Source organism: Anomalospiza imberbis, chromosome 8, assembly GCF_031753505.1.
Source record: "Anomalospiza imberbis isolate Cuckoo-Finch-1a 21T00152 chromosome 8, ASM3175350v1, whole genome shotgun sequence".
Taxonomy (NCBI): Eukaryota; Metazoa; Chordata; class Aves; order Passeriformes; family Viduidae; genus Anomalospiza; species Anomalospiza imberbis.
Genome location: NC_089688.1, coordinates 8,639,504 through 8,661,726, shown reverse-complemented (window position 1 = coordinate 8,661,726; position 22,223 = coordinate 8,639,504). Strand labels below are relative to the sequence as shown.

General features: G+C 39.3%; 2 protein-coding genes across 10 annotated transcripts in view; one reads left to right on the top strand and one right to left on the bottom strand.

Moving 5' to 3' along the window:
• WAPL (WAPL cohesin release factor) overlaps nt 1–22,223 on the top strand; it is a 135,669-nt gene that overhangs the window by 19,268 nt on the left and 94,178 nt on the right. The gene's annotated exons all lie outside the window — the stretch shown is intronic.
• Nucleotides 1–22,223, bottom strand: part of OPN4 (opsin 4) — a 42,850-nt gene that overhangs the window by 7,774 nt on the left and 12,853 nt on the right. For 2 of the 9 annotated variants that reach the window (XM_068197206.1, XM_068197207.1), the window contains exons 2-8: nt 15,440–16,170; nt 14,984–15,097; nt 8,690–8,832; nt 6,668–6,801; nt 5,293–5,496; nt 3,266–3,437; nt 2,248–2,412 (exon numbers count right to left, since the gene is read on the bottom strand). In XM_068197206.1, coding sequence (XP_068053307.1) covers nt 2,248–2,412; nt 3,266–3,437; nt 5,293–5,496; nt 6,668–6,801; nt 8,690–8,832; nt 14,984–15,025 — 860 coding nt within the window. In that variant the 5' untranslated portion in view covers nt 15,026–15,097; nt 15,440–16,170. Of the gene's footprint in view, nt 1–2,247; nt 2,413–3,265; nt 3,438–5,292; nt 5,497–6,667; nt 6,802–8,689; nt 8,833–14,015; nt 14,036–14,983; nt 15,098–15,439; nt 16,254–22,223 lie in introns of those variants that run through there. The other 7 variants (XM_068197209.1, XM_068197210.1, XM_068197211.1 and 4 more) reach the window with 6 other exon arrangements.

The window sequence follows — 22,223 nt, the reverse complement described above, 5'->3', positions numbered from 1 at the left end:
CTTTAAGAAGGCCTCACCATCCTGGTGAGAAAGTTTCTCATCATACTATGGGAATATACATGTTCTGTGATGAGGTGAAAATGGTTTGCCAATTGCAATACAAGAACCATTTTGTCAGCTGCCTGTTGAGATGCCATTTCACCTCTTAAGGCTTTTCCCTGGTAAGGATGTTCTCCATGTGTAATTTTTAACATGCTTTCTACTGATCAGACTTTAAAAACATTGATTAGAGGTATAAATCTTCACATATTCTGAATAACATACAGTGTGACCTTACTGGAATGGAGTTTTTGACCTTGATCTGAGACAATGCTTTGGTAAGGCTGATGGAGAGTTCAGCTAACAGAAACAAACAGTGGCAAAGCCTTCTGTTTAAGCTAATCATTCCTGTGTTTAAACTAATAATTCCCAGAAAATGCAACCTGTAGACCAAAAATATTAGTGAGCACAACTGTGTGCTAGCTCACTATTCCCCATTCAAAGTATTTTCTAAAGCAATTAAGGTTCTTCCTTCCTTTTTCATATGTTGTTGCTCTGTTAGATGAATTGTCTTTAGTCCAAAACTATAGCCACAGACTCCATGTCTGCCTCCCACATGTAGCATGCAGCAAGATTTTATCTGAGTCCCTTGCAATAAAATTTCGCAGAAGACATCCAGGCTTGGTCTATTAATTGGAGAAATCCCGGTAGGATTGCCTAAAAGAGCTCAGAAATGAAAAAAATCTGAATGAAGCTATGTTGCTCCCCAGATAGCTTTATAAGGAACATTTAAAAATGCTGATTTCTAACATACTGCAGAATTATAAAATTGTTCATTTGTTCAGATTTTTGAGAGTATGAGGTATGAAGCAGAAGTTCAGCAGGTACTTATCCTCCTAAGGCAGATGCTGAATCGTACACAACAGTTCTACGTAGTGGTCAGCTTAAAGCATCCCCTAAATGATTTTCTTTTAGGTCTCTTACAGTACTGCAAGGTAGCTGTGCTTCATTTCTCTGTCTCCTTGCTTCTCCTTGGTGTCTAACATGTCACATGTCACCAGTGGATGTCCAGTACCTAAGTTCCCCTTTGACAGGAAATGGGACACTAGGACACACGCGAAGGGTTCATGTTCCTGAGTGAGGAATGTGTTTACCTTCACACAGAAAATGGGAATCACCCATCTGCATACAAAGGGAGAGGATCCACTTCCCTCAGCATTTTTTTTCTTCTTAAACCTAAGATTTTAGAAGTGCTGTGTTTAGGAAACTGCCTTTCTAAGCAGTGTTTGAGATGAAGCCCTGCAGTGGCCTCTTTCTTGGGTGTGTTACAAAAAATCACCCTTGTCTCCCAGAATGCTCCATCATAAATAAATTTGAGCTGTGTGTCAATTTTAGGAACACCTACTTTTTATCTGACTTGAAAAATACAAAGAAAAGTGTTTTGTACTGTCATAGGAATCATCCAATTGAGGTTTTGCAGGTGACAAGCCTTCCTAAAAGAGATAGTCACACACATTTTAGAGAGGCTAAACTGAAGCACAGGAAAATTCATGTCTTAAGGTGGGAGAAATCACCACACAGAGCCAAGGCATCTGGATTCCCAACCCATTACTTATGCTTGGATTGTATCAAGTGTCTGGTGTCCAGTTACATGTTTTAATACTGTCATGCTTCTGTTGAAATTACTGTGTGAAATGCTGACAATTAAATTAGATGAAGAACATGCTTTGATGATTGATATTTATGATCTTTTATATCCAGCATCAAAAAGCTCCCAACACATGTATATACTAATTTTGAACTTGATTATACATGTAAGGAATTTTAGCAGTTTGATGTAACAAAAAAAAATTGAATATACTTATGTAGATTAAAGAAGTATAGAAAAAGAAGAGAATCAACCCCTGGGAGGATCTTTTTGGAGTACTTTATTTAGCATTTTGGTACTAAATAAAGTTCAGAGAGTTCAAATACCCTAGCATAGAGAATGCATTCAGAAATCTTTAGCCTGGCAGTTTATGTTGCCAGTAATAATATTCTTGTTTTCTCTCTTTTTTTTTTTTTTATTTTCTTAAAGTCAAACTAAGAAAAAATCAGTCAGCATGTGCCCCATTTTTTAACTATCACTCCTAAATATATGAATGTTGAATGTTTTGGACATGCTTCAGACATCAAATGTGACAAGTAGTTTTGACTTTCATCTGTCTTTTAGAGTTCCACATCTTCTGCTTTCATTTAATATTGCTTTGCTGATACATTTATAATTACCCAGCAAAAGCTACCAGAGCAACAACAGAGTATGGTGACCAGGAAATGACAAAAAATAAGATGACAATCAGTGCAATTTTGGCCATCTTCCACTCATTTTTCATCCTCTGATACTGTTTCTGGAACTCTCTATTTCCACGTTTGCATCCAAATGTCTGAATAGACCTAGGGAAAATAAACATACAACAGCAAAAAACAAAGGTAGGGAAGTGAGCAAATAGCTTCAGGAAGTGGGACAACAATTACCCTTCTGCTACTTTAGGCTCATGCACTTTTATTGCGCGTTAATGTAAGTACGTGACCGATGCTTCCCAATTCAATGTACTTCTGTTGCACTAATCAATGACAAAATCCACATGTGCTTCAATGAAAAAAAAAAAAAGCAGAAAAGTACCAAAACATTTTCCACATAAAGCAGGCATTCAAGCCAATTGAATAAAGCTGAGTTAAAGACATTTAGAGGAGTCTTTGCTTCCCTGGGTCCTGTTTTGCAACCTTGCCATCACTTTGTACTTCTGAGCTAAGTGACCTGATCTGCTGGGATCTATGGGAATCTATGGTACCCACAGATGGCACATGGAGTGGCAGGCTGTCCTTTACATTTAAAGCAATATATTTTTGTTTCTGAGTCCTGACATTAAATCTTTAATCTCCTTTTTTATTTATAGTTCAGTTCCATCTATTTTTCTGTGAAATAGTTGTTGATACACTGTCATTAGGTGTTTCTGAGGTCCCTTTTGTTTTTATTCCAGTTGGTTAATTTCTGTACCCTTTTCCATGCCATTAGATAATACACTGATAAGCTCAGGCCTAAATTCAGGAATGGCCCTTCTAAGAATTGTATGTCTTACTATGTTGACTATTGACAGAATTCTTGTTTGGTTTTCTGTTTCAGTTGTGCTTACAAAATAACTGAGAAACATGTCCCAATTTTCTTCTGTTCTTTCTTTCTTTGTTTTAAGAAAACAAACAGTCACTTAAACACAAGGATAAAAATGTAGGACTGTTGGCTACTTACTTGTTGGCCTTCTTGATAGCCTCAAAGATAGAGACATAGCTGTATATGATAGCAATCAAAGGAATGAAAAAGACAAAGCAGAAAAGCAGCATCGTGTAGGCACGGACTGATGGTGTGAAAGTCATATAGTCCCAGGAACAGGAAGTCAGCAAACCTTCAGGAACATATGCACCTTGAAAAGAAGACAGGAGAAGGCATAAACCATAAAGTGAATGTTATTCTGAGTGCAGAAGTTCGAGAAGATACTCAGAATAACATGGGATTTAGTCCTATTCTCTGAAAGGGAAAGAACAGTTTAAAAGGATAAACAATTCTTAATGTAAAGAACTTTTATATTTTCTTTTATTTCGTTTCCCTATTTTATTTATGCTTAGCAGTCTAAGGCTTCAGAAAACTGAATAATTTTGCTTCAGTCTTGAATATTGTTTACAACTCATCATAGTCAAAGGGAATCTCTTCAAATACTTATTTGGGTCTGGGACCAGACCTGTATTGTTTTTAAATATCTCCATTTCCTGTCAAATTGCTTTCTTCCTAAGGAGTCAAACCAATTGCTCTAGGTACCACTTTTCTAAGCACGTGCAGATAAGAGAAATTTACTGAACGAAAGAAAAAGATTTATTGTGTAGACCAAATAATTTTGTCATGAAGTAAAGCTGAGAAGAACAAAAAAAAAAATCATAGACACCTAATGTTCTATCTGAAACAAAATGTATTATCTTTAAAGAAACTGTTTCAAACTGTTAAGTAAATAAATTGGCAATAGCAACGTTTTTTACTTTGGAATTTTAATTTTAACTGTTTATGCCGATATTTCTGTTCTGCTCTTAAAAATATTGCACCAGATGTTCTCAAATGCATCTAATTACAGTGTGAGAGTTCATACTGTGGGCACTATTACAATCTAATTACAAGATAATAACACCCTTCAAGCAATTATTCCACGTTCTTCAATTGAAAATCTATAATCTAAGGCTATATTGTCATTTTGTTATTCTAACAGCTCCTCACTCAACTAAAGACTGCTTGCGTCAGGATTGCAGTTTGTCTGCTTAAGCATGGTTCATGTTTAGGGGGACCAGAAAGGCAATAATATGACAATAACAGAACTCTGCTGAAATTCTACCCAGTACCTGAGTTGGTTGTTGCATCCTTTACTAGTCAAACATATTTATGTTATCACCTCAGTTGGCAGACACATTCTCTTCTGGAATTAGGGAGCATAATGGTGGGCTGGGGTTTTGAATGATGAGTTCTTTCTAACTTAGTGACTCAACTGGTCACTCTCAGGAAATAAACTTAATGGTAGTGAAGCAGATTCCAGTGAGGAAGAATAACAGAAACTCACTTTGTCACAAATTGCAATGATCAAGGTGCTGTATGAATGTTCCAATTTCTATGTGTAAAATTCACATTTACAAAAGCATTTTAGTTACAACTAAATGCCATGCTTATTGGAAGCCAGTGACAACACCAATTAGTGAATGGAGAATGTGGGCAACACCAAGTGCAATTTGTCCATCCAGAACATGGTCAAGATTTACTGAAGATCTCCTGGCACAAATGTTCAGACTCTTATGTGAATGAAAAGAATTAGATTGACACTGCTGTCTTAGACAGCACTTTTGGGGAGGACAATTCATTAGAAATAACAAAAATACATTTATTTAACTTAAATATTGTTAAATTTGATTCAATGGAAGTAGACATGGGATAATGGGTGGGCGCATTCTTCATAAATTTTGGCCATGAATTATGCAGCAAAGCACAGTGTGCATATTTATGCACATTAAGTAATGTGCTTAAGGAAAAGTGCCACTGTCATATAATATGCTGTAATGCCCACTGCATTCTTTTCTTTTGATTAGAGACCTTCAGCTTTAACATGTGTTTAATTTCTTTTTTTTTTTTAAATTGGTCTACTCAAGTCTCATATGTGAGCTATTAATTCAGCCCTCTTCTGTACCTTTAACTGGTCTTTAATCCAATACTATGAGGGTAAAAAAGTTTTATTCCAGGTCACTTACTCCATCCAAAGAAGGGTGGGAGACTCCAAGCCAAAGAGTACAGCCAGACTCCTACCAGGATTATTAGGGCCTTCTTCTTTGACGTCACTCCAACAGAAGCCAGAGGTTTAGTGATGACAAAATATCTGTCCAAGGCAATCACCATCAAAGTGATCATAGATGTAATGCCAAAAAGAGCTCCGCAGAAGGCATACAGCTCACAGCCTTGCAATGAAGATGACAGAAGTAGCAGTGAAATTAATCTACCCATGCTAATTATTTCTAGGAGAGTTCAAGTCTGTGTTTCTTATGAACTAATGTCTTATAGAATTTGTAAAGCAGTGAAAGCTGAGTTTTCCTGCAGTTATAATACTACTTCAAAGCTGCTGTCTGTCTTGCTAATTACATTATTCATGGAGATAAACTTCAAAGATTTTGTTTGCTTCAATTGCTGGAGACAGTGATACTTAACATATTTTCACTCATTGATTTCTGGTGTTTCTAGTTGGATCATTTCAGCAGTCCATTAATATCTTGTTTAAGTAGAGTTTTACTGCAGGTCCCATAGAAGCAGCTGTTTTGCTTAACAATGGGATATAGTTACTTTAGTACTGTTCATGTCTCAAGGGCAGCAAAACTGAAGTAAATATGAATATATTAATTAGTAATTTAGCTGAAGTAAATATTCAGACTGTGAATACGTTAATGAGTGATTTTAATTGTTCAAACAACCTAATGATTAAAAGCAGTGGTTTGGATTAGTTTTAACATGTATGCAAATGAGCACTTAATGGAAGTAAAATAAAAATATCCTTTTGGTCATCAGAGATGAAAATAGCAATTTTACTTCTGTGAGTTTCCTTTGTGTCAGTACCTGTTCAAGAGGCAAAGACTAGTCTTCCTCTTATAACAGTTATATTGGAAGAATGAAAGCACCTTCATTCCGCATTTTCTTACTACACAGGAAGCGTAGAATTTCTGTTGTGAAAAATCAGGTTTTCCAGGCTTTCTTGCCTCACTATGCCAGGTGCAAGTCCCAGAGCAGGTTATTTAGAATGGCTTTTAAGCTGGTGTGCTGAGTGGGAGTACTTTGTCAGAGGACTCCAACAGTAGCTAAGTCATGGGATGACTGGGGAAGAACACTGGCAAGAAGATTAGTGCTGTGCCTCATGTTGCCAGTGGTGCCTTTGCCTCTGTCTCATTAATGTAATTTTCCTCTCCTGATAGAAGTATATTTATTGCACACAGACACAAATATTCAAAGAAGTGTTTGGTCAACACTGAAACAATGTTGAGAAACGTTCTCAATATTGCAAGAGTACCTGAGGGTAGATAGATTAACTGCCACTATAGTAAGAACAAACACAGTGAAATCTTAGAAAAAATATATACAAACCTTTCTCACCAAAAATCCAGTGTTTGTAGAGGCTGCTGGTGAAAAAAACTGGAGACTGTGTAATGGACATCAGGAAGTCACTAATAGCTAGATTGATGATGAGTATGTTGGCTGGAGTCTGAAGGCTCCTACTCCTACAGAGATCAGAAGAAATGTTGCTAAACACTGCTGCACTGTTAATTATGCTGTTACTCATTCCTGTGAGCTCACAAATCCCAAGGAACACTACATGGTAAGCTAAAGCAGAGTGCTTCTTGTTTCCCTCGTGAGGGAACACAAGCAAGGCCCAGTTTTACACCCTTATACTCCTGTGCATTTTACAGGATTGTTTTGATAACCAGCTCAGTGATGGGGATATATCAAACTGTTCTTGAAATATTCTACCCAGTGCACTGCATGTCCACGATTAACAGGAAGTTAGAGTTGGTGTACACTATGGATGTCTGGATTTAGGCTGTGTTAAGCAGGAGAACATTTTCCACTGCTGATAAGATCAACAATGGCTTCCTAATACAGGAATTAAGCAAACTCGCTACGAACCACATCAAGCACTTTTTTTTACATCAGTTCTTCTCTGTGACACTCATTTCACTGGCCCAGACTCTGTCTTTGCAGCCTTCAGTGTATTCTGCCTGCTTTGTAATTCATAATATTACATCACAATGTTTTAAAGGGTACACATAAAAACTCAACCAAGAGCTCTTCACTTTGGGGCTCAGTGTAACTACTTTGCTCCTTTTTCAATTTCAATCTTAGACATAATAGAAAAATAGGTGAATAAACCATGTTTTTTTGCACTGGTCCAGAATCAATCACTAGGACCATCGTCCTCTTTCTGTCAATTTAGGAGTAAGGAGGTATTATTAGTAGGTGCTTATGGATTGTGTGTATTTGTTTGTAGTCTGTGAAGTCACAGAACACATTTCTGTTTCAGGCAGCTGGTTCTCTTATGGTTTGTCATTACCTGAGGCTGCTTTGTAAGCACCTAAACTGTTTTCTGAATTTCTGATGTACTTGTTACTTAGATATCAGTATCCCTTCCTGTCTTCATATCACCTTCAAAAGAAGACAAGGTGTGTCCTGAAGTGGAAGTGCCATAAATGGATTTCCTGTATGGGACCAGCCAAAGAGCTAAGCTGGCTCATGTATTTCATCCTGACGTATCTCATCTGCATGCCATCACCTTTTCTCTTCTTAAGGCCACTGCCATTCTCACTTAAGTATGCCATTCTACTCTGAATGAAAGTACTGAAACCTACTGCCCATAAATACAGGCTTGAGACCAAGACAACTTCCATCTGTACTCCAGAGATCTAAGTTAACACAGCCAAATTATCCTATAATTTTTTGCTATTATTTTGGTTTATTACATTTGTGCCTAAAGACCAATCACATAGTAGAAGTTCACGGGCTTGAACATCATGTCAGTGCTCTGCCCCAGTGGGACAAATCAGACACAGAATGAGGAGTGAACAGGAATGGTGAGCCTATGACATTGTTGTCAGAGATCCAATTTCCCTCAGATATAAAAGTTGGAATGTGGCTTTAGTTAAAAGGAAACAAGCCAAGTGTTGGAAAATGTGAAAAAAATGGGACATGGCCACTAATGAACAAGGGTGAGGAAAGAAACTGACTAATAAGAAACAGGAGGAAAGAAACATTTAAAATAGAGCAGATTTGTGAGGTGCAGAGGTGCAAACCAGCCCATCAGTTCAATGCAGACACAGTTAGCCAGTAGAAAAAAATCCACTGTAACATTTCTACTTTGGCTGCATTTCTATGGCTTGGAATATCTGGGTGGTTCTTTGCAATCTTGCTAACAATTTTGCTATGGCTGTGGATAATGGGAAGAAGTCAGAGGGAAATGGCAGACTGACACTTTTCCTACAGTAATGTCTCTTGGTGCATTTTGCTCTGCCAGTGAAGAAGTCTGACAGTATTCCTGGACTGTGTTTGCAGCGCACAGGATGTATACAAGTTCATACATTTGAATATTTAAAAAGACATTCAAAAGAAAGGTACCTGCAGAAAGCATAGAAGACAAGGAAATTACCCAGAGTTCCTGTAATCCCCACTATAAGAATGACAACTCCAATTGTATAATGGGCATGATCTGGGACATCCACTGTGGGAAAGGCATGAGGAACATCTTGCACTGTCATCTTCTGTGGAGCAAATAAGAGGTCACAGGTATATTGCGATACTTTTCTGAATAAGCTGACATGTGCTTCTCTAGAAGGGAAAATGGTCAAGAATACAAAAAGACAACAAGCAAAAAAAGAATAAATTCAAATTCCATTTACTGTTGATCATCTTTGCAGTATAAATATGCCATCAGCAGTGCAAAGGGCAAAGGATGTATGCTTACTGTCGATTTAGAATTTTGGTGAAGAAAAGCAACCTATTCTCTCCCAAAAGAAAAATAAGGATATGGAGGAGAAAAAGAGACAGGAAGACCTGGAGACAGGAGACCTGTTTCACTGCATCTGACATCAGGTAATGCAGTATTTAACAGCAAGTAAGCTTCCTATAGATTTAATTTCAGGAAAGTTTCAGTACCTGTGACACGAGCTAGATTTCTCTTAGTAAAAATGTTCAATGGATAAATAGGCATTTACTCCTTTAGCAGTATGGCCACTTCATTTTTCCCACTGAATAACACTGAATTTTGAGCTGCCCTCAAGAGCTGATTACCAAAAGCCTAGCAGCTTGAACAAGAGTCTTTTGGAAACTAAATTAAGGATCAGAAAAACTAAACCACAAATCCTTCCTACCTTATGCCTGTTTTCCACACCAGTGCTGGTTTTGGTCTGCTTGAATCAAGGTATTTTACTCTCTGTGAAGTATTTCATAAACCACTTGATTGAAGCATTTGTGTCATATCAGTTAATAACTCACAGCAGAATTCAGTAGCCAAGTCTGAAGATTGCAGCATTGGAAATGGGTATTTTTGGACAATTGAGGTGGACATTACTTCTGAATACATCTGTGAGGTTGGACTGAGGTTATTACAGGCAGTGTGGATATAAAACCAATGTGCCAGTAGCAGGAGGTGAACCCCAGGAGTGCCTAGAATTCTGGACGAGACTGCTTTTTGTGCTGAAGATCTGCCCACAGCGATTCTCAACCACCAAAGTGCACTCCCTGGGTTTCTACATTAGCAGCAATGAAATGCTGGACAAATACTCTGATCTTAGAGGAAGAAAATGTAGTTCTGGCTGTTACTGTAATTGGAGCAAAATGTTAAGTTTGATATGCTAACTGAATGACAGTATCACAGCATTTATGGTTCAGGTTCCTGCAGCAAAGTGGAAGTTGGCATAACTTCATGAACATCAATGGGCATCTTGCCCAGCTAGAAATTGCTGTGCTCAACACGCTGCCAGTAAACTAACAAAAATAATCCCATACTAATAGCAAGTGGATAGGGAGAGTCTGAGATAAAACTCTTTCAAGCAAATTAGATCAGGTGTTCTTTGGTTTGGGTTGGTTTTATTTCTCCTTAGTCTTGTGGCTAGAATATTTTTAAACAGCTGTTCTGCAGAGAGTTAATTATGATTGTTAGGGGAATGGAGATTTCTGATGTTTTTTCCCTGTAGCTATCCATTTAATCAGAACTAGATCAATGTAACAGAAATGAAGCAACTAAAGGAACTTGTTTTGGCTACGAAGAACAGATTAAAGTGGCTTTAATTTGAATTAAGTTTATGGAGCACTATGGACAAGGAAAATTTTGAAAAATAAATATAAATACAGAGAAATCGCAAGAGAGGCAAGATCACTTAAGGGAAAGTAGAAGACTTTAAAAATCACTTACTAATGAAAAAAGTTCAGAATAAATAAAAATGTCAAGTGTGAGAAAAAATAGAAGAATAATATTTATACTGGAGCAGTGTTAGGGCATAAATTATAAAACTACATATATGATCAGGAAAAGGTGTGTGGCAAAAGGAATAGATTAGCATTTTAGTGTGGACTTCCTGTAGGCCTTGGATTTTTACCAGAGGATACAACTTGGCTGTTCTCTAAGAGATAAAAATTAATTATTAAAAAAAAGCAGTTTTACTATTTTCATTGGAAATAAAATTATTATTTTTTACATCAAAGAAAGCTACTAGTTGATCAAGAAAGCATCAAATCACACCTAAGCACTTCAAATCCATCACTAAGTTGCATACATACACACAGCTTCCATAGTAGAAGACAAAAATATGTGCCTGTATCAAGTTCAGCCCTGTGTCTTCTGCAGGAATCAAAAGAAAGAACAGGGAGAAAAAGATAGTGCTTGAGAAAATCAGGTCAGCAGGATAATCAAGAAATCAGATAATTCCCAAAGCCTTTCTCTATTTAGTTTCTCCAGTGCATTAGCCCTGTTTATTCTGTCTTCTATTATCATCACACAGTACAAGTACTTGGTTGGCAGGGAGAATAAAAATCCCCCTGTTGCAATCCATGTTGTAGCACTTGTCCTTTGAGAATACTCTGAACAACTACTTCAGTTGCAGTGATAATACACAGCAGTGTTGTCTTGCATGTTTTCTGTTCAGCCTTCTCTCTATAACACCTCATAATGAAGATATTTCAACTGGGACTGGCACTATTTAACATTTTGTTGGCAATATGGACAGTGGGATTGAGGGCAGTCTCAGCAGCTTGGCTGATGACACCCAGCTGTGTGGTGCAGTTGACATGCTGGAGGGAAGAGATTCCATCCTAGAGAGGGACCTGGACAGGCTTGAGAGGGAGGACCATGCAGACCTCATGATGTCCAGCAAGGCTATGTCTGCCCTCCGTGTGGGTCAGGACAATCCCAAGCACAGACACTGGGTGGAAGGCTGAGTGAAAAAGGGAATTGGGAGCAGCCTTGGGGAGAGGGTCTTGGGGATGTTCACAGGATCATAGAATGGTTTAGGTCAGAAGGGACTTTAAAGATCCTCTAGTTCCAACACCCCTCCCATGGGCAGGGATGCCTTTCACTATCCCAGGTTACTCAGAGCCACATCCAGCCTTGCCTTGAACACTCCCAGGGATGGGGCATCCACAGCTTCTCTGGGCAATGTGTTCCAGAGCCTCACATCCTCACAGTAAGGGATTTGTTCCTAATATCTAATCTAAGCCTACCCTCTTTTCGTTAGAACACATTACCCCTTGTCCTACCACTATGTCCTTGTAAAATTTCCCCATTGAATTCTCTTGCAGTCCCTTCAGGTACTGGAAGGCTGTTCTAAGATCTCCTCAAAGCTATCTCTTCCCCAGGCTCAACAAACCCAACTCTTTCAACCTTTAGTCAAGACTAAAAGCATGTTTTAGAACTTTGTTTGGGTGTGTATGAAAACAGACCTTTTGCTAGAGCTGTGTAAGAATGCATGTTTTTAATCTCTGGAAGGCATATAATTTATTATTTATTTACACTATAGTTTTGCAGAATCAATTTGAGAAGTGCCACACTGGTTCAGACAAACATCCCTGACAAAACACCAGCCTGCCTTTAGCCAGGGCTGGGCGTTTCATAGAGATACCAAATGTGCATAATTAACAGTGATGTGGGAATTTAATTTTAAGAAGAGTCTTAATAATTGGTTTGTACCCCAAAACAGTGTTATTATCCATTGGAAAGGAAAATCTTAGTCCTCCAAAAATTTTAATCCTCCATATATAGTTGTAATCCTTTGCTAAATCCTACTCTGTCATTTGCCTCAATAGATGCAGAGTCAAGTTATGGGATTGCTCTGTGTCAATGTGTTTCTTTTTGGCAGGTTTAAGTGTGTCCTTGTGGAAGCACTAGAGTAGTGGGAAGCAGGTAGGTTTTATGAAGTTTGCCTTCTTAAAATGCTCACTGTTTCCCCTAAAGGAATATTTGTCTACAGCCTCCAACAAAACAGCTAAAACAGAACCGTGTTTTCAGTTGTCTTGCCCGAGACTTACAAACTTGAGATGATTTCTGGGAGTTTGGAGAAAAGCAAATGTTTTATAGGTAAATATGTCTAAATCCTTGCTGCAGCACAATATGGAGCCTCATTATTCTATATTTATGACCTGCTGCCATGGCTTCTTGCAAGGGAGGCAGAATTCTTCCTTGAGGGACAATCTGAAAAACCAGCTTGCTTCTTTAGGAAGAGACAGACTAAGGGTTGGTGCAAGGTGTAAAAATTAATCAGACACAGGGCAGATTCATTAAGGCACATAGGGCAGAACTTGTGTTTCACTATAAATTTTGTCAAGACCCTCCAAGACGTTAATCTGAGGACAGTTGAAAGGATAATGGAACTCCTTTGCAATCCAAACCAAAACCATGATTCCTAAGTGATTTGTCCAGGTAACAAGGAAGTCTAGATCAGATGTTAAACCCAGGAATATTTGATGCCTGTATCTGTTTTGTCTTGGGAATCCATTTATCATACAGTTTCCTAAAGAGAATGTTTTCCAAATAGTTACTTTATAATTGATTAAATTAAAAAACCGAAACCAGCTAACCTCTGAATAACTTCTAGTTGAGGATACACCATTTTTGAAAGTCCAACACACATCCCCATAGCATGAGAAAAGGATTTTCTCTATAAGTGATAAAAGGACAAGGTTCCAAGAATAGAATTCAACTATTACCAAGAAAAAAAAAAACATCTGTTCTTTTACAGAGTGAGGAAATATAATCATATCACTTAAGTATCACTCACTTGGAAATGTTTATTTCTGAAATCCTACTAAAGCTAACAGTGATGATGGTAGGAGCATGCAAGCAAATACTCATAGTAAATAATAGCTGATATAGCCCACTCCTCACAGTCTCACAATGGCAAGAGTATAAGATCAGGTTTAGTCATAGCTACAGGGAAAGAAGAAATCCTTATAAGGTCATTTGGGCATTTGAACATACTTCAGTGCTGATTCTGATTGATTTGTATGACATCAATTCTAAAGCCAGGAGCAGAAAAAACTATGTCCAAGACATTTTTTTCAGTTACTTCTGCCTGAATATGGCAGAAGAATTGTATCTAATTTGGTGTAAAACAAGACAACAAAGGGGGAAGAAAATAGGAAGTGCTATCTGGTTGCTTTTATCTCATCTAACTTTTATATCTCATCATGCTTTTATTTCATCTAACTTCAAACTGTAGGCACTGGTTTTGCAGGAAGAATGTTATAATAGAAGAGAACCCAGTTCCAAAACATTGCAAGCTTTGGCAGTCCAACGTGAACTTTGGCAATATAGCAAGTTTCTTTGTTCTTAATTTTCCTACAAATGCAGGTAAGGAAGCCACTTATTTACACAGTATGACTCATACAGCCAATGATAGTGTTAGGCCTTTTACATTACAACAAATTGCATAATTTAGAAAAACTATCTGACCATAAACACTGTAATTTCCTGGGGTTCCTTGTGTAATGTTTGTACCGCTTACCTACAAAGAAGCCTCAAACAACGGATAACGCTTATTTTCCTTTACAGGTCCTTTCTCTGATTTTTGAGCTTGCCTCTGTGGGCACTTGCCCTGTGATGACAGGCAGCACAGAGAGGAGTGTAATCCCCCCTCAATTATGGTTTCAGCAGGCTGACGCTAACTGCTAAGCCCTCTTTCCAGTAGACAGCAGGGCTTTCCATAGATGATGCTTGCCCTGTTGAGCAATTTGGATAGCAGATTTTGTATTCTATCTTCCGGATTTAATCTCAGCCACAGGCAGCACACACTGCTTTCACTCCTGAAACTCTCTTAAGCCAGACTTTGTGTCAAATTAAAATGCAAAATTTTGGTGAGACACACTTGACCTAGGGAGAGGAAAGGGACAGCTAATGAGATTGTTCAGCAGAATACATAAAAGATAAATTTTTAATTTTCCATTTTAAATCAGTGTGTCCCCAGAATCCTTTTCCATTTTGCCATGCACTCTCCAGTCCCTTTTCTCCCTTCCTGCTACCTTCTGCTATCCTTTTTCACATGTTATCCATCTAATTTAGTATTTTAAGTGCCTTGGCTCAGGACACTTCCTTGTATATTTTTCTGTAATGTACTGCAGATATCCAGATTTTATTTAAAAATAGATTTTTAAAACTTTAAAAATTAGGTTGGTTCATGTTTTCATTATAAACTTTTAAACAGACTTTAGTAAAAACAGCACACGATGAGAGACAAAGCCAGGAAGAGGACTTCTGAACTCCTTTGGTTCAGGCTTGTGGGTCGGGACAGGGAAAATTTTCAGCAAACCTAAAAAATTCCATCTTGAAGTGTCATCACAACAGATTCTCACTTTCACACTTCCAAGGAAAATGTCTTTCTCTTTAGTATATAAATACTCAGAAAGAGCTTTGATAGGACTTACCTGAGAAAACCTTCCAAAAAACTTTCTTGGGTAACTGCACATAACTCTTTTAACATTTACATAAGCACCTCACTGCACTTACAGATTATTACAGAAATTATGGGGATTTCTGCCCTGAATAACAACACAAGAGAGCATTGTGTTTGAACTGCTAAACAGCAGTTTAACATACAAGAACATCTTGTTTTGATAGTTTGCAACATATTTGACAAACTTTGCCATTAGACATTCCTGCCTGTCTTCTGCCCATGCAACTCTGCTGAGAAACCCTGCTTGTACAGCCCTTTCCACATTAAATAAAGGAATAAAAATAAGATTTAGAAGTTTTCGTTATGCCATTATTAAATTATAGCATCAAATGTGTACATGCTCCTTAACTGTCCATTTACAGTCCTATAAATGCCAGCCTTGCCAGAGATCTACATGCTACAGCTTTAAGTGACAGAAAACACTTACTGTCGGGGCTCTAAGAAGCAGATCCATCTGTGTGTAGGCATTGGCTTCCGAGCCATTTGATGCATTGAAGGACTCCACAGTTTTGGTTCTCTTGGAGGGAAAAAGATCCCCTTCTGAATGGGCTGATTATTCAGGTGAACAAAATCTAAGCAAAAACCAAGAAAGAAGAGCTGTCCTCTGAATTTAAGTCAGTCACTTTACCTTTGTGTGTGTGAAGCAGGTTGTTAGATTCTTTGGAATGGTGTGAGATCCAGTGCAGAGTTTCTCACTAGAGCTTCAGATTGCTTCAGTCCATCATCAGCTTAGCGAAGGGCAGCAGCAGCGGCTTCCATTTAAATACCGGAGAGGGCAGAGTCCGCACATGCCCAGTTTGCAGCTTTTTCCATCTAATTCCAGCTTCACTTGAACGACAGTATAAAACTGATGCTCACTTAAAAGTGCTGGTACCTGGTTTTTGCTTTTGACCAATTTATGTCTGAATTGTAATGCTATTCCCACACTATCTTGGTATGAAGACACAGAAGTTAAAAGGTGGAGTTCAATCTGTCTTAAAGATACAGTTCTTTTTCACCATATTGGTGAGTTAGTTTTTTTGTAGTCTGCTTTTAAAGATGCATGTGTACAGTTCTGCTGAAACTGTCCAAACTCAAATAGATTCTGATATTTAACAATGTGCTTGTATGCACTTCTGTCTTGTAGAATTAAGGTCATGGTTGTTTGTTGGTCTACTTCTAAAAATAAACAAAACATAAGGATAAAACCTGACATCATCCTTTTCTGCTCTTTAGTTAAAAAGCAAAAGAAAACAAAAAGCCCCACACAAATACCCTAGGTAGAAAACAGAAAATATCCATCTGTTTCAAGAGTTGCCTGCTTTCTTTTCAGTTGTGTTTCTTTTCAGTTGTGTAAAGTACACATGAACGAACAGATTCTCATTCACACAAATCAGGCTTTACATTCCACTGTGCAAAGACATGAATTGCTGTATTCCCACTTGAAGGCCCATTACTGTTGTAAAGTGAAGTTTAATTGCAACAGAGAATTAGGCAGAGTGTGTGAAAAAGCTCTTCTAGCACATACTGCAGCCTAAGCATCACAGAGTTTAGGCTTTCCACTCACTGTCCAAATGACCCTGATGCAAGCTATTAGCTTCACTGCAGTTGGTATTAAAAATAGATGGTGTGAACTGTTACTGGAAAGCCTTTGTGAGCAGGCTGTGTTAGTAATGGTGGGAACTGCATTCCCGCAGCTCCGCACATGTACCTTTCCTTAAATGAACACCTGCAGTACCTAAACATAAACTCAAGGATTGCTTTTCTTTGAGTGAATGGGAGCTTTGCCTCTAATGAAAGGCACTCGCCTATAGTGTTGCAGTTTCCCTTGATAGTCATTTAAGGAGGGAAGCAATCCTTGTTGTCACCAGGCCTCTGAACATTAACCAGCAGAGATGCTTCTTAGACTCCACAGGCTCTCAAACCGTGACACCCTAAGTATTACAGAATTCACAGAATTTTCTAGGTTGGAAGAGAACTTTAAGATCATCGAGTCCAACCCATGTTCTAACACCTCAACTAGATCATGGCACCAAGTGCCACATCCAGTCTTTTTTTAAACACATCCAGGGATGGTGATTCCACCACCTCCCTGGGCAGATGATTCCAGTATTTGACCACTCTTTCTGTGAAAAACTTCTTCCTTAAGTCTAGCCTGTATCTCCCTTGGCACAGCTTGAGACTCTGTCCTCTTGTTCTATCTGTTGTTGCCCGGAGAAAGAGACCGACCCCCAGCTCACCACAGCCACCCTTCAGGAAGTTGAAGAGAGCGATAAGGTCACCTCTGAGTCTCCTTTTCTCCAGGCTAAACAATCCCAGCTCCCTCAGTCGTTCCTCATACGGCTTGTGTTCCAAGCCCCTCACCAGCCTCGTTGCTCTCCTTTGGACACGCTCAAGCATCTCAACGTCCCTCCTAAACTGAGGGGTCCAGAACTGGACACAGTACTCAAGGTGTGGCCTCACCAGTACCGAGTACGGGGGAAAATTAGCAGGTCCATTATGAAAGGCAGAGAGATTTCATCTAGTGTCCCTGTCCTGCAGTGTTGGTAGATGCAACCAAGCCAGATTTAAACCAGTGACAGAACTGCACCCAGAGGTGGCTGATCCACTGACTAGTTTCACCTTTGCCAATGTCTGAGATTCTATGGCAGCTTTGTAGAGTGTGCTCTTCCCTTCTCTCTGTGTGACATCAAACACATGAATATCAGGGCAATGGTGGATGTGACATTAATGTATGTGACATTAATGTGAACTCCAAATCCACCCCTCTATGCATGCACAGTGCTTGTACTGTAAGGATGCTGCAGCAAACAATGGTGTTGGACATTTTGGGGGACAGGACCTTTTTGGAGGATAATTTTGCATTTTACTACTAAATAGTCAGAAGATGTCATTACAGAAAGCCACAATGTGAAACTGGCAAAGGCTTGTACTATCTTCAAATGAAGCTTATCGAGGAGCAGAGCAGAAAGTACAGAAATTGACATGCAGAGAAATGAGACAATGGTAGGTCTCCCATGTGTGAACTTTGTACTCAAAGGAGTTGCACACAGTTACATCCTGATCTTGTCAAACTGATAAGACAAAGTTTCAGACATACAATCTTCAAGAATAAATGCCAGATCAGATGTGATCTTTAACTTGACATGCTCATTTTCATTGCTAAATCCTCTTAGTTTCCTGCTTTCTGTCTTAGTTTTGGACAATGCCAACACTCAATCTCTTTACATACAGCTTGTACATAAAGTTCTCCTTTTCCCTGGGTCACAAATGACATTTTTCTTCCTTCTTATTTCCTCTCATCTTAACAACAAGTTAGTGCACTGAAAATACTTCATTTCCAGTTAGCCTGGAAGCACTGACTTTTTTGGCATTTTTAGTGAAGCCTATAATATGTTCGGCAGAGTAATCAAATCATAGAATAAATATATATATTTTAAAGTAAATTAGACATTATAGAAGCTGTCTTCATGCTTCATTAGATTTGGTGTTGATATATACACCTTTGCAGAGAGATTACTTTGATTAGTTCAGCAGTTCCTGAGAGCATATTATGAAAGAACATGAAGTGTAAAGGAGAGAAAGTTTTCCCACTGGGAAGCAGATGCAAGTCCAAAGAGGTCTACTCATTTGGTAGCCTTCCTTAGCCTTAGGACTCTGCTTCTGGGAATGCTAGGCTTTTGCAAGCTAGGGAAACTATTTCTGAAAATGGAACTCTAACACTCAGATTCATGGCCAGTGGAGATGTTCTCTTATGATGTTAGTTGTGTGATCCTTTATTGTGGCCAATTGTTAGAGGCGATTCAGTTGCTGTTTTATTTGTGATGACTCAGCTTCCATGGAAGGAGAGGAATCATCCTACAACTGTACAAGGTTTGAAGTATGAGACATCTCCATTATCTGTCCCTAGGGCTCAGGGAGTCGGACAAAGACACGCAGCAAATACCTCACAAAACGTTTTTTCTCTCAGGTTTTCTTTGCTTTATATGCAGTGTTAAACCAGAGAGAACAGTGCTAAGTATTCTGTTGAGCAATAATTGTTTTTCTTTATAGTTAAAGCTATTTCACTTGAATTTAATCATAGCACAAGACCTGTGGATCAGGAGGGAAATGTGGCCTCTCTCTCTTTCCCTTATTTATTCTCTACCAAAAGCTTACCTCTGTTGTATTTCTGGGAAGCCTAATGGAGAAAATATATCAGTTTATGACCCCAGGTACTTTCCAAAGGCATCAGCTCATTCTAAAGCTTTCCAACATTTCTGCCACAAATTCTGTGTGTGAGACCTGCAGAAAGTTCACCTGGCTTATGGCCCAGGTCTGAATTGCCCTCCAGTAACTTTTCGAGAAAAGAAAACCTGCCTAGCATTAATCTCTCAGAATTCTGTCACATTGAACTATGGTGAGCTTTCCCACCTTGAGAGTCCTGCTTTCAGCTGGATGCCAGCTGCCTACCAAGCTACTCCATCCCTCCCCCTCTTCAGCATGATGAGGAGGGAAGAAAATAAGATGGCTCAAGTAGTGGCAGTTTAATAAAGCAAAGACTGTGTGTGGAAGCTAGAGGGAAATACTTATTCCCTACTTCCATCAGCAGGAGTTGGCCAGCCAATATCCAGGAAGCAGGGTCCCAGTAGGCACAGCAGTTATCACAGAAAACACACACTGTAATAACAATTGCCCCCTGCATCCTCCTTTCTCTTAGCTTTCACTGCTGAGCAGACATCATAATGCCATGGAATATCCCTTTGGTCAGCTGGATCTGCTGTCCTGGTTATGGCCCCTGCCAAGATCTTGCCCACCCCCCAGCCCACTGGCAAGGGGGAAATGCTGGGGAGGCAGCGTTGTTGCAGTGCCAGCATTGACCAGCCAGAGCCAAAACCCTGGGAGGTGAGCAGCACCTTTCTGGGTACCAGCACAGCACAGCTCAGGGAGGGCTGCAATGTGAGAATGAGCTCCGGCTCAGCCAGACCCGAGGCACCCTCCTGCTGCCGATAATTTACTTCTGTTCACAGTTTTTTTATAAATTACAGGCAATAATAGCAGAAAGACCACAGACTCTGGGACCCTTCCAGGAAACTGAGAAAATTGTCTAACAGAAAAAGGGAAAGATAATGCCTAGATAGAATTTAATTAAAGTCCAAATGAGTATAAGATCTCTTTCACAATGATAGGAAAAGAACTCATTTTCCTCTTCTTTGGCTGGGAGCTGTGGGTGGAATTAGGTGTTAGCTCATCTCCAGGAATACAGAGTGCACTGCAAAGAACAGGTAATCTGCTGCCTACAGGATAAACAGACTGCTTTTGGGAAATGCCAGGAGAGCTAAAAGACCAGGGGCATGGTCAGCTAGGCATTAATGACTTTGAGGCACCATTACAATGACTCACCTGGGCTTTTTTAAACTCTCTGAAAGATCACCTGGGTTTCCAAGGCCAGCATACTGAAAGAGGAACAGACTACTCAGAAATGGGAAAGGTAAAGTCTGCACTTTTCTTTGAGTGCAGACACAGGCCTGGAATTTGAGTTACCATAAAGGAGGCAGTCACAAAACAAAGTTGTTTGGTATTGTTAATAAGTTGAGTGATTTTATTTTTTTCCTGATTGTGATGTGGGGAATGATAGCAACAATTCCTGAAAACATCTTGGGGAGGACAATTCTCAGTGCTCAAACTGTGCTCTGCTTGCCCTCTAGACATGCTAGGTAATCCTATAAGTGATAGAATAAATGGAAGAACTATCAGTTTTCCATTTGAGTGTCCATTTATTTGCAGTATCTGCTTTTCAAAAGGCAAAATCACACTATAAAATCTGAGTCCACAGCAGCCTTCCCCACACAGCTCCCCCTGTATAGTGTGAGCCCTGGGTATCTCGTTTGGTATCTCAGTGGCTACAACATCTGAAAACATGTTTCTGTCAGAACCATTTTTAGGGCCCTATTTTTGTACTGGTACCTGCAACAAATATATCTGCTTAGATATGCAGGTGAAAACTGGTTGCTCGTTTTACACAAAACTCTGGTTTCAACCATCTGTGTTCCTTTTGCCTTTTAACAGCTAAGATCTGTCAGAGGGGAGTTCTCCCACTTCTTAGCTGTTCTCAGAGAGTGCACTACAATTTTGGCACCCCAAATAACAAGGCAGGGAGAGAGCTGTGTCATATATATCTTCTGTGTGCTCTATTAATCATAAAAATTAAATTTAGTTCTTCATGCCTGCAGCAACTTGGCAAGGGGACAGAAGGCAAGAAGACCCTTTGTAAATAAGATTGTTAAACTGAATACAAAGTTCTGTATGGCCTTTCATGGGAACATACTCTTGGGGCTCCTCAAAAATCAATAGACAAAATAGAAAACAGTAAATCAAATCAACATGGTTTCTATTGTGCTATAGAAGTGAGTAATTCACCTCATGGGTAGTTCTAATTTTGTAGGGTAGGCAAGATCTATAGTGAACAGCAAAGGCACTCTATAGTGAACAGAAACTCTAGGGTGCAGCCAGCAACATCTAACTCTGGGCTGTTTAGCCCCACAGCAGGAGAGGGAGAATCCCAGGGCTGAGCCAAGTACAGAAGAGCCAGACCAGAAAGGATGGTTTAGAAAAGTCCCTTCAAACACAAGATTTTTTTCTAATACTTAGCAAAACCAAAATCTTTTCCACTGAGGTGAAAAGATTCTCTCCATCAGTCTGAATGTAGCCCTGTAAATGGCATTAGGCTGCAAGTCTATGGCAAGGCACAATCCAGCAGCTTCTGTGCCTGAGTTCCCCCAGCTGTGTTTCCAGCTTCCTCTGGGGTACACAGCTTCAAGGCCAGCTAGCTTGAAAAGGTCAGCCCACCTCTGTCCCTCTTGTCCTTCCTTACAGAATCTGAACACAAAGCAGTTGCACAAAGAGCTCTCAAAACCAGCCAAGTTGGATTTACAGTGCCTCCAAAAAAAGCCTCTTAACCGTGATTTGTGGAGTGAGCCCTCAGATTCATCCTTCCCTGTCTCCTATGGCTTAACCTCTTTGCAAAGCATGCCCTTCTCTAAGGAACTCTGGTTAGCCAAACTCTTTTCAAACAGTTTCAGTTAGAAGCTTCCCTACTCCTAGTTCCCAAATAAGAGCTCTAACCTTCTCACATGTGTGAATTAAAGCCAATTGTGCTGGTGCAGCTTAGTGCCTACTGTTGGCAGGGAGAAATCATATTTAAAAAGCAATTGAAAAGTTGCTGTATCATTGCAGACAAAATGCCCCATCTT